Source organism: Mus musculus, chromosome 6 (assembly GCF_000001635.26).
Source record: "Mus musculus strain C57BL/6J chromosome 6, GRCm38.p6 C57BL/6J".
Lineage (NCBI taxonomy): Eukaryota > Metazoa > Chordata > Mammalia > Rodentia > Muridae > Mus > Mus musculus.
In genome coordinates, this window is record NC_000072.6 from 29,494,838 (window position 1) to 29,506,741 (window position 11,904).

Consider the following 11,904-nt stretch of genomic DNA (forward strand, 5'->3'; position numbering starts at 1 on the left):
TTAGCAGTATTGTGTTCTAGTTGTATTCACTTTAACGGCAATCTCTATTTGTGACGAGTCTAATTGTTTCCGTCTAATCCATCTAGGGGACTAAGGAGATGGCTCAGTGGGTAAAGGTGTTGCCAACAACGCCTGATAATCTGAGTTCGATCCCTGGGAACAACACATGGTAGAAAAGAGAACTGGTTCCAGTTGTTCTCTGCCCTCCACCCTAAATAAAATTCAATTAGCATGTTCATTTGAGGAAAGTCATTCCATAAATAAAATTACATTTGGTAGAAGATGCTAAAATAAGTTGGGTTTGCTGATGGAAGCCTATATTCCAGCATTTGGGAGCGAGAGGAAGGAGGAGCAGACAAATAGTATCCTCCAAGAGATAGCACGTTGGAGGCCAACATGGGCTACATGAGACCCTGTCTCAAAAAATAAAGCTTGCTAAGATAACCTGTAAGTGACAAGGAGTGGGAGCTTTTTCATAGGGCTGAAAATTAGGTCTGATGGGATTTTGTTATTTGCCCAAGTTCACACACCCAAATTATCTGAGGACAGGAGAAAATTCAGCCATCAGTGCAGGCCATGCTGTTGTTGATGATGTTATAGTTGTTGCTGCTGCTGGTTTTTTTGTTTGTTTTTGTTTTTGTTTTGGTTTTTTTTGGAGACAAATTTCTCTGTATAGCCCTGGCTGTCCTGAAGTCCCTATGCAGTCCAGGCTGGCCTCGAACTCAGAGATCTGCTGCCTCTGCCTACCAAGTGCTGGAATTAAAGGTGTGTGTCACTACCGCCCCCCCCCCTTTTTTTTTCTTACTGTAAAACTTATTTTGCTATTTTGATCTACTTTGGGGCAATGAAGAGGAGCTGGCCTGGCTCTCTAGCCCCAGCAGTGTGTCATATGACGTCCCCCACCCCACCCCCCAACTCACTATCACAGGCAGGGCAGCAGTCTTCCCTGGTGGGAAAGGGGCACTGTGCAGGGGCACAAGTCCTGGGCTCGCACTTGACGCTGCCCTCCCAGCAGAGGCACACGTGGCACGCAACGTTTGGTGATGGAAAACGCTCCCCACTGGCAAACTCCTTCCCCTGATACAGGCAGCCTGGGGGGAAAGGGGAGTGACTGGGGAGATCACGGTGACTAGTGGCCAGACGGTGTTAGTGGACCTCGGTCCTTGTGTCCTTACTAAAGTACCCAGGTAGGAGAGACAGAGGAAGGAGGACCCCCTGGGAAGGCACATCTGTAGGTGGGGAGCAGGGTATTAAGAATGGGAGACGGGTATCAAATGGCAAAGTGAGGGGGAGTTGCTACCCAGGGCGCCACAAAGGAGGTACCGTCGCAAGAGGGGCAACAGGCGTCCCGGCGTGGGTGGGCGCAGGGCGCAGGAGGGCAGGTCAGCCGCTGGCAGGACACTGAGCCATCCAGGCAGAGGCAGCGGCTGCAAGGGTCTCCCGGTTGGAAAAAGTGCTCCTGGTGGCGGACAGGGACCATATTCCCTGACTGTGGGCAGTCAGCAGGGGCATCTGAGGAAAAAGTGTGGCAGGTCACGCGATGCAAGAGGAGCCTAGGTAGGGGAGGGGTGGCTGAAGGAGCAGCGGGCCTACCTGGGCACTGCGGGCAGCAGTCTCCCGGAGTGAGGACTGGCTGCGGACAGGACAGTGGCGGACAGCGACGCGCCAGGCACTGTACGTTGCCGCTCTGCGAAAGGGCAGACCCGAAGCCGAGTCGGGGTTAGTGCGAAGTGGCCCCCCACCCCTTATGCACCTCCCCTTTCCTCCGGGTCACACGCTCACCAGACAGCGACACAGGCGACACGGATCAGTGGGATGTGGGAAGTCCGCTCCATTGGGGTACTCTTTCCCGCCAAAGGCACAGCCTGAAGATGGGGGCAGCTATGAGCTGCTGTCCCCAGGGGTGTACCTGTGGAGGAGTCCTCCATGCCAGGTACACCCGTCCCCAGCCCCAGACTCCTCACCTGTGCAGTCATTCTTGCAGCAGGTGCCTGGCAGAGGGTGAACACAGGGGGCGCTGGGGCAGGCACGGAGCTGGCAGTGAGCTTGGCCTTCCTGACACCAGCACTCCTGGCAGGGGTCTCTTGGATGAGGGAAGCGCTCCCCATCTACAAACACCTGTGCCTCCAAGATGCAGTCTGGGCAGCAGACAGTGAAGACAGGAGTTCAGGCAAAGACTGACAGTGTTAGGTGTCACTTGCAGCTTCTCTGAGGCTCCCAGAATGCAGTCATCAGTTTGGTTGTCTCCAACCAAGGAAAGGGGGCTGTGTGTAGCAATGTGTATCGTTCTCACAGGTGTGGGAATTTTGAGTCCCTTTCTCTTTATTTGCAGGTGGGGATGGATATGTGTCTCTGAGGATGCTGAGAAGAAAAACTTACACATGTGTGCCTAAAACACATATCCACGCCCATGGGGACTGTGCAAGCCCCATTGTATCCCCGTTGCAGGAACCTACATTACTTGGGTGTATTGGTGAGTTCATCTGAGGATATGTGACAGGGTCACAGGGAAAGGTGGTCCCCTAACACAAGAGGATAACAAATCTTTATTTCTCTCTCGTCCATGACCTTGTGAGTTCCAGAGCATTTTTTAGTTGTGTGGGACCAAGAACACTTACAAAAGCCATGGCTTTGGAAGATATCTGTTGATCCCCCTGGGCTGTGTGGACAACAGGGTCTGGGCCCCAAGACCAGTCAGACACAATAAATGCATACCTGGGCACTTAGGGCAGCACTGGCCTGGTCCATTCTGGGGCTTGGCACAGGTTGTGAAAGGACAGTTGATCAATGAACACCTCACAGTCCCATCCTGGAAGCAGGGAAGAGGCTATGAGAGGGGGCTCAGGAGGGGCTCTGCAGGGCAGCTGTAAGCCCAGGAATGTACCTCGCAGTAGCAGGTCTGACAAGGGCTGTCCACATCTGTGAAGTTCTGCCCATTAGCATACACCAGGCTGTGGTAGGTGCAGCTATCACAGCTGGGACAGCAGGCACCTAGGTGGAGCAGGCTGGTCAGGGTGGGCCAGTCAAAGCCAGAGAAGGACGAGATAAGATCTGGCTGGGCACTCACCAGGTGGCTGGGTAGGATGTTGGCAGGGTACTGGAGAGCAAAGCACAGCCCTGCACACAGGCACTCCATCTTGGCAGGAACAGGAAGTACAGGGCTGGTCATCTGGCTCCCACTGGATCCCCTCAGCAAACTCCTCACCATTGAGCACACAGGCTGCAGCAAGGAAGTCTGTCACCATGGCAACCTGAATACCTTCATCCATCCTTGTCCTTCCCAACCTGGGGGTGGGGGGGGGCGCCCTAGTTCATAGCCTCTGCTCAAACTCCCAAATGCCTAGTAGACCATCCTTTCTGGAGTGGAGTTCTCCCCTGAACCCCACTCCATGGTAATAGTGACCTTAGCAGTTGCTCCCCAACGTTCACACATACACACCGGAGCAGAGCTGGGGGCCGGAGGCAGAGCGGACACAGGGAGTGACTGGGCAGTCCTGTTCTTCACAGGATACTTCACCAGCCTAGGGAGAAGGCTAAGTGAGAAGCCTTTAAGGATTGACTCAGAGCTGGGCGGAAGGTAGGCTCACTCACCTGGCAGACGCACCGAAGGCAGCGGCCATTCTCTTGGAGGGTGAAGGTCTCCTGGCTCCGATATTCATGTCCCTGGTATTTACAGCCTGGACAGGAGGACAGGGGACTGGGGGACAGGACTAGTGGCTGAGCAGGAAGCATCATGCCACTCCAAGGCATATATCCCTATCTTGAGGAAGATTGCCTAGGCATGACCTTTAGGCCACCACAGAGATGCGCGCCTTGAGAGGAGAGGTAAGGACTCAATTCTGGGGGAGGGGTGTAGGTGCAAGGCAATCAGAGCTCACCACCATCCAGAGCCTGTCCCTAGTTGGTGCCTGCCCCCTGCACGGTGAATGGTGACCGTGCCCCCACTCACCATCACAGACAGGGCAGCACTGCCCAGGGATCCTGCCCGGGTATCTGCAGGGTGCAGGCGGGCAGGGCAGAGGCTCACACTGGACACTCCCATTCTGCTAACAGGGCCCAGTCAGCAAGAAGCAGGCATGTCCTGAAGCCAGGCCCTCCCTACCAGGCAGCCATACTCACGGTACAGCGGCAGCTAGAGCAGGGGTCCTGGGAGCCCACGGGCTCCCCACTGCTGTGCTCCCGCCCATTTAGGAAACAGCCTGTGGGAGAAAGGTGCTCAGACAGGGATCACTGCCAGCCACCAGCTCTTCTGGCCTCTCTAGAGACTCTGTCCCACTCCTGACTCACCGTCACACACCGGGCAACAGGTGCCCGGAAGGGGCCTGGCAGGGTATGGACACAGGCTGGCACACTCCCGCTGGCGGCACTGGATGTGGCCCTCCTGGTAAGGGTAGGCAGAGGAGAGACCCCCCAGAGTTCAGTCAAGAAAGAGAAATGGCACTAGACTCCCAGCCGTACACTCACTGGGTGTTCTCATGGAATGAAATGTATCCCTCCAGATTTGTAGGTTGAAATGGCTGGCACTGGTACCTCAGAACGTGATCTCTTTTGAAAACAGAGTTGAAGATGTGGTTAGTTAGTGGGGTATTATTGGAGTAGGCTGTCCCCCTAATCCAACATGAGCTAGTGTTCCTATATAAAAAAAAGGGGGGACACAGATTCAGTTGCTGCTGGATCTCTGCATCCGAATCTGAGTTCATCTTGCAACATTCTCCCTGTGAGCCTGTCTGAATCTGAGTGGGGAATGCACTAAAAAAAGAAAATAAAGGAACTGGAGAGGTGCCTCAGCAGTTAAGAGGTCCTGAGTTCAATTCCCAGCAACCACATGGAGGCTCACAACCATCTGTAATGGAATCCGGTGCCCTCTTCTGGTGTGTCTGAGAACAGCAACACTGTCCTCACATATATAAAATAAATAAATCTTTTTTTTTTAATGAAAGAAATCTATTTAAGAAATTTAAGAAATATATTTACAAAAAGAAGAAATTCGAGGCCAGTCGTAGTGGCACACAGCTTTAACCCCAGCACTTGAGAGACAGGGGCAGGCAGATCTCTGTAAGGTCAAGGCCAGTCTAGTCTATATTGTGAAGTTCTGTCTTTAAAAAAAAAATCTTTATAAATGAAACATAAAAATAAATCTTAAAAAAAAATAGGTGCTTTAGAAGTCAAAGAATGCTGACAAAGACCAGAAGTCAGGAAAGGCATGGCCCTACCTCCCAGCCAACCAAACCTCCCGCCCTTGGGTCTTGAACTTCTGGCTTCCAGAACTGTGGACTATATTCATGTTGTTTCAAGTCCTTAGTTACAGAAGCCCCAGGAATCTAGCACAGAGGTACAGCCTAGCATGTTACTTAGTGATCTGTGACTCAGTTTACCTATCTGAAAACAAAGGACAATAGTAGTCCTACGCTGGTAGGCTTGAGGGGTTAAGAGTAGGTGGGACATCTATCTCAGGAAGCCGGTACTTACAACTTGTTCCAATATCTGTACACCCTTCCCGACTTCCCCCTCTGCACCCACCACCCCACCCAGGCAGTCCTACAGCCAGGCGACTTGGAAGAACAAGATAACACAAGCCACGGAAGCCTCGTAAATGCTTTATCAAGGTCAACTTTTGAAGCAGAAAGGGAAACAGAGAAAATTAAAACTTAACATTGTAATTTACCTATCACATGTGAAATATTATTTCTACGTGCAATCCACATAGAATATTAATAAAATGTTTTTCATTCCTTTTTATCCTACTGACCCTTCATTTTGTTTTATTTCTTTTTGTTGTTGTTGTTGTTATTGCTTTGCTTTAAGGGAAGATGGTTGAGACAAGTTCTCAGTTTTATAACCCACGCTGTCCTCATAGTCATGGTCTTCCTGCTTTGGAATCACAGACAGTATAAGCCATATCTAATTTATACTTTTTTTTTTTGAGTGAGAGAGAGTCCTACTATGTAGCCCAGGCTAGCCCTAAATACATGAATGTTTTTCTCTCTGCCTCTTAAATGCTGAAACCAAATGCATTTGCCACCACATCTAGACCATAACAGTTCTGGCCGGCCCCATTTTAAGGGATCCAGTGTCACTGGATTGGATAGCCCAACTGTAGGCCTCACCCCCCCAGAGCTCGCCTGTTATATTGGCTCTCCGCAAACCCATGAGCTCTGTGAGCCAAGATTACCAGCCTGCTGAACAGAGTAGCAAATCAGGCAAGCCCACCCGGTTGCTTGCTCACGGGGCCCACAATGCAATTGACTGTATCTCTATCTCCTTTCCGTGCCTGTAGATGTGGCCCATGGAATGAAATCTAGAATCCAACAGGCTTGGTGGCAAGACAGGGTGAGGGACAGTCCAAGGGCACCTCAGGACTCACCAGGCACTGGCAGATGCGGCAGGGGTCTCCAGGAGTGGTCCACTCTTGGCCATGGTCCCTATGAGAGTTCCCTTCTGTGCAGCCTGAGGCTGGGGACAGAGAACAGGCCTAGTGGGAATTATCTTGGGCCCCATCTTACCTTCTTCTCCACCCTCCATTCATGCTCCTACCTCTGACTCTCAGGGACTCTCAATGCCCCAGGCAGGGAAAGGTCCTCATTGCTCCTCAGCCTGCTCTCCCATGCCTTCCTAGACAGCACAGCAACCCACATGCCCTCTGTGGTGACTGCTTCTCACCTCTCCCTCTTAGCGTTGGCCAGCCTTACCTATGATAGAAACCTCCTAACACACACACCCAGAGCTGAGTCTAAGCCCTGCACGTGCAGGCCTCTTCCCAAACACTCCCGTCTCCTTCATCTCCCCCTCCCAAGCTAACTGTTCCTTATCCAGTGTCATTCCAGCCAGGTTATCCCCCTGGAATGCCTTCCTTCTATAGGTCTTGCTCTCCTTCCCTTTAGGTTCAACAGTACCTGGTCCCTGCTTCTGCCTCTGCCTGTGCAACTCTACTCTACTCTAGTTGGTGTGACTCAGGGTCACCATCTAGTGGTAATCCTTGATGGAGGATTCTGGGTCTGGGCACCCAGAGCAGATGATAGTCATTGATTATACAACACCAGAAGGTATATTACATGCAGCCTACAAATGGAGAAACCAAGGCACAATAACTTAGAGTCATGGAACTGACTAAGAGGCAGTGGGAAGTTTTGAACTCAGGTTCTGTAGCTCCAGAATGTACTGAACTAGCATTGCTCGCCCACCGATCAAACATCAGTCTGGAAGGGAGGGCTCTGGAGTGGAAAGATAGGACAGCCAGCCTGCTGGGGACTCTACCAAAAAAAAGTGTCACAGGAACTAGGAAGATGGCTCAGTGTTTAAGACTTCTCTTCCAGAAGACATGAGTTCGATCCTCAGCATCCACCTCCACAGGCACGGCCACACAAGGTACACAGGCATGCAATGGAAACAAAACAGATACCCCATACACATTAAATTAATGAGTAAATAAATGAGACGGTCGTGGGTCCTCACCTTGGCAGACTGGGCAGCAGTGTCCAAGCCTCGGGACTGGATTGAGGCAGGGGCTTGGCTGGCACTTCACAGGCACACATCGAACCAGGCTCCTCTACAATGGACAATGTCCTTAACACCCCGGGTGTGACTTCCAGCAGGTTCAAGGTGGGCAGGGGTCCAGTAGGGATGGAGGGAGAAATCTCAATGGCGCTGGGCTCAGAAGACGTGTACAGGGCTAAGCGTGACAGACATGGTAGGATGGGACAGGGAGGCTCCGGGAAAGCAGGCCTGAGCAGAGGCTGCACCAACTCACCAGGCAAGAGCACTGGAGGCATGGGTTGGAACTGGACAAGAAACTAGACCCTTCCTGGTGAAGCTGCCCTTCATATTCACAGCCTGGAAGGATGACACGGGGTCACCAGAGAGCATGATGGGTGGGCATAACCCAGGGGAATGCATTGACTCAAATAGGTGTGGCCCCACGGAGACTGAGGGGATGAGGTCACCTGGCCGGCAGATGGGGCAACATTCTCCAGGAGGGATGAAGCTCTCCAGACAGTTAAGCTCAGAGCATGAAGGCCCCTGGCACTGCACGGTTCCTGCCTGCAGAGCAGACACCAAGCCCTGCATTGAGCTCTCCCCACCATCCACACTGGGGTATTCTGCAGACCTCAAAGTCTAGATGCTCAGAGGCATGGCCAGGCCTGGGGTAATGCAGAGCAATGGGAACATTAACAGTGGCAGAGGCTAGACCCTAGTTCTCTTACCTGTCCAGCTTGGGCTACCCAGTAAGTTTTAGGCTACAGTGTGAGATCCTATCTCAAGAAATAAAAAACCAGCCGGGCGTGGTGGCACACGCCTTTAATCCCAGGCAAAGGCAGGCGGATTTCTGAGTTCGAGGCCAGCTTGGTCTACAGAGTGAGTTCCAGGACAGCTAGGGTTACACAGAGAAACCCTGTCTCGAAAAACCAAAAAAAAAAAAAAGAGAGAGAGAGAGAAAGAACCAAACACGGTGGTACACACTTAGAATGCCAGCATTTGGAAGGCAGAGACAGGAGGAGCAGGATTTCAAGGTCAGCTTCAGTAACATGAAACAGCCTCAGAAAAAAGAGGGGAGAGACCCAATTATCATGTGGGTATACTTAATATATTGAAAAATCACATGTTATTTGAAATTCAGATTTTCGCAAAACCTAACTAAGAAGAAATGAACTCGGGAGGCAGAGGCAGGAGGACATCTGTTAGTTTGAGGTCAGCCTGCCTACACAGCAAGTTCTAGCCTAGCCAGCGCTAGATGCTGAGACTCTGACTACAACAGAAATCTAGAGAGCCACCGCCTTTTCTCACCCAGCTCTCTGCAAGTCACTGATGCCACTGTCCTTCCAGCCTCTCAAGTCTGACTTGTTCCATGGGATTGAACTATGAGCAGACCCTGCCTGCAGCCCCCTGCCCTCTCTGGCCCTGTGTCTAGACAAGAACTAGAGCAGCCTTCCAACCGGTCTCTGCATCTATTCCATACCAGACAGATATCCCTAACACTTTTTTTTTTAGCATGCCATACTTCGGCCCTTGTGGACTTCAGTAGGACCCCACAGCCTGCAGAAGGCAAGCCAAACGGATGAGTGCAGTATCCTGTCTCTTCTGGCCCTGTTAGGCAGACTCCTGCCTCATATCTTCCCACCTCTGTACCTGAATAAGGAGGCCTCTTAAGCATTCCTCTTCCTGATCCAACCCCACCAAGAAGCTTTGGGGCCCAACAAGTTTGTGGAGACTGAGCTCCGTTTGGAAAGTAGAACCTGTTGGAATCCCAAGGTCATAGATGAAAAAGTCTGGGCAGAATGGGCCGAGAGACTCCATGACACAACTAGTAGAGTATAGCATGTCAGTGATGGGTGGTTAGAGAGAGGCCCACAGGTGACAGCGACAGGTGCAGGATATCCATGTGGGTCTCAAGCACTCACCAGACAGCGGCAGGTGGTACAGGCATCTGGGGAGAAGGTCTCCCCATGACCATAAGACTGCCCATTGTGGCTGCAGCCTGAGGTGGAGACAGCAATGTCACCTGAGACCCCAGTGCCTTCTCCAGGTCCCCAAATAGTCACGATGGATGGATGGGAGGATACTGACCACGGCAGTGGGGCAGGTTGGGCTGGGGGCCACAGTGCGCCGTTCCATCACGGCACACGCAGGCTGTGCAGGCATCAGGCTCCCAGCGAGCTCCTTCGGGACAGGTGTGACCTGGCCCCCAGCACTCACAGGACTCCAGCTGCACCACCCTGGCTTGCAGCTCCCTGTTCTGGGGAAAGCAAGAGCAGGAGGTGGGAGGCTCAGCTCAGCTTCCTTCACAGTTTTCTCATGGGTTGTGAGACAGAGAAACTGAGGCAGGATGAGAAGGATTCCTGAGCAGAGGTGGGCACCCTCCAATCAGCCTGTTTCAGGGAAGATAAAACTATCCCTTGAACACAGAATTTCAGGACTTGACCCATGCTCCAATAATTACAGAGTAATTTGCAGGGAGGAGTGAGTCTGGCTGGTCGTTACTTGTGAAGCTCCGTCTGGTCTTAAACTCATGCCAATCCTCCTGCCTCAGTCTTTCAGGTGTTGGCACTACAGGCATGCATCACTCTGCCTGGCTTTTAAAGATGTTTATTGCCCAGCCATAATCTTTCCTAGTGGTGCCTTAGGCTTGACAGTATTCCATTCCCTTTGCCAAATCCATGAGAGATTATGTGGGCCCGGAGACTCTACGTTTCTAAAAGAAATTACGACCAAGTCAGACTAAGAACCTCTCTGTGTTTTCACAACAAAATTCTAAGGGCTAGGGAGATATACCTTAGTGGTACAGTCCTCGCCCAGCATTGTGAGGACCTGAGTTCACTCTTAAGCATCATCAAAACAATAAACCAACAGACAAAGCAAGAGCCAGGGAGATGGCTCAGTGGTAATGAGATCAACTGCTCCTTCAGAGGACCTGATGTGGTTCTCAGCACCCACGTGGCGGCTAGTAACAGTCTGTAACTCCAGTTCCAAGAGCCTCAACACCCTCTTCTGGACACACATGCTGTGCCTACGTTCAGACAAACACCCATACACATACAGTAAAAATAAATCTTAAATAAAATAGCAACAAAGGTTGGTTGTTGTGGTGCAGTGCCTTTAATTCCAGTACTTGGGGGACGGGAGTAGGGGGATCTCTGTGAGTTCAAGGCTAGCTTGGTCTACATAGTAAATTCTAGGACAGAGGGATGTATGTAGAGAGAACAACAACAAAGCCCTCTATTTTATCTCCAGAGCTTCCAGAACTCAAGCCCGCTCCTTCTCCCAATATACAAAGCCCACCCTAACCCATCCCTGCCTCCACGGTACCTGCTTTCTGAGGTCAGTCACCTCTGCCTCCAGCCGTTCCAGCCTCTCCTCCAGGGGGCACCACTGCTGTTGGTGGGTCTCACCAGGGACCAAGGAGTGGGAGGGTGCCTGCTGCTGAGAGATAGCATCAGCAAGCCTAGGCTGCTCTCTGGAGACCTCTCCACCTGAAGGGCACAAGAACCCAGCTTGGCCTGTAGACAGAGGCTGGTTAAGGTCTCCTGGGTTCCGTCCGTCCTCTGAACCATACAGGGGACAAGGGTCCTCCTGTGCCCTCTCCTTTCCACCTACTTCTCCAGGGGAGGAGACATGGTCTCTGAAGGTGCCAGAGAGGAAGCAAGGAGGCAAGAATATCATGAGAACCCAGAAACGAGAGGAGGCAGATGCCCTGAGAGCACTGAAGTGGCCTATGCCAGCTTCCCAAAGGGGACACAGCAGTATCCCAACCCAGGCCCCCCTGCAGCCTGCTCTGATTGTAGGGATCTTTAGTCATGGAGGTGGGGTGCTCGGACCATCCATCCACTGTGGGTCAGAGACAGCTCGGAGGTCTGATATGTTATGCTAGGATCAAGAGATAACACAGGCTGAAATGAAGACGAGGATGTGGGATGCGTGCAAGAACGAACTGGTGTGTGTATGTCCACGCGTGTCCACTCATCTATACCTGTCAGTAAAGGAGCTGCATGTGGCAGAAGCCAGGAACCCCCATATTGGATGCAGTGGGCTCTGGAAGGCAGAAGCTAGCTGTGCTGTGTTGGCAACAGCATGCAACACTCCAACAGATGCAGCACTCCAGACAGAGAGGGCAGCCTGTCCCTGGGACTAGATAACATTATGTCCAGGAAGGAAGCCCTGGCCTCTGAGCTTAGGCCTGGGGTGGGGCCCAGCTACATTTCTCTTCACCTTATGCCCACTCTCAAGGCAGGAAGGTAGAGGCGAGGGCACCGGCCACAGACATCATGGAGTGGAAGGGTCCCCAGAAGTGCTGACCAAGAAAGGGGCTGAAGGAGATGTCTGGCCTTTCTTTCTCACAGCGGCAACTCAATCAGGAAGAGCTGGAGTAACTGAAAGTCTTTCTCCCAGGGACACTAGGCCTGCGAAGCAGGG

General features: G+C 52.0%; 1 protein-coding gene across 15 annotated transcripts in view; it reads right to left on the reverse strand.

The window, feature by feature from the left end:
* Positions 1-11,904, reverse strand: part of Kcp (kielin/chordin-like protein) — a 34,842-nt gene that overhangs the window by 21,676 nt on the left and 1,262 nt on the right. For 12 of the 15 annotated variants that reach the window (XR_003956222.1, XR_003956221.1, XR_003956220.1 and 9 more), the window contains 20 exons: positions 10,801-10,964; positions 9,562-9,730; positions 9,396-9,472; positions 7,941-8,037; positions 7,748-7,830; positions 7,453-7,546; positions 6,365-6,453; positions 4,288-4,381; positions 4,120-4,199; positions 3,950-4,043; positions 3,592-3,677; positions 3,440-3,521; positions 3,068-3,220; positions 2,885-2,991; positions 2,716-2,809; positions 1,965-2,138; positions 1,783-1,865; positions 1,594-1,687; positions 1,324-1,512; positions 921-1,091 (listed from right to left, as the gene is read on the reverse strand). Coding sequence is in view for 10 of the 15 variants with exons in the window: in XM_011241070.3 (XP_011239372.1) it covers positions 921-1,091; positions 1,324-1,512; positions 1,594-1,687; positions 1,783-1,865; positions 1,965-2,138; positions 2,716-2,809; positions 2,885-2,991; positions 3,068-3,220; positions 3,440-3,521; positions 3,592-3,677; positions 3,950-4,043; positions 4,120-4,199; positions 4,288-4,381; positions 6,365-6,453; positions 7,453-7,546; positions 7,748-7,830; positions 7,941-8,037; positions 9,396-9,472; positions 9,562-9,730; positions 10,801-10,964 (2,274 nt within the window). In the remaining 5 variants the exon portion in view is untranslated. Of the gene's footprint in view, positions 1-920; positions 1,092-1,323; positions 1,513-1,593; positions 1,688-1,782; positions 1,866-1,964; positions 2,139-2,715; positions 2,810-2,884; positions 2,992-3,067; positions 3,221-3,439; positions 3,522-3,591; positions 4,200-4,287; positions 4,382-6,364; positions 6,454-7,452; positions 7,547-7,747; positions 7,831-7,940; positions 8,139-9,395; positions 9,473-9,561; positions 9,731-10,800; positions 10,965-11,904 lie in introns of those variants that run through there. The other 3 variants (XM_017321663.2, XM_017321662.1, XM_030255489.1) reach the window with 3 other exon arrangements.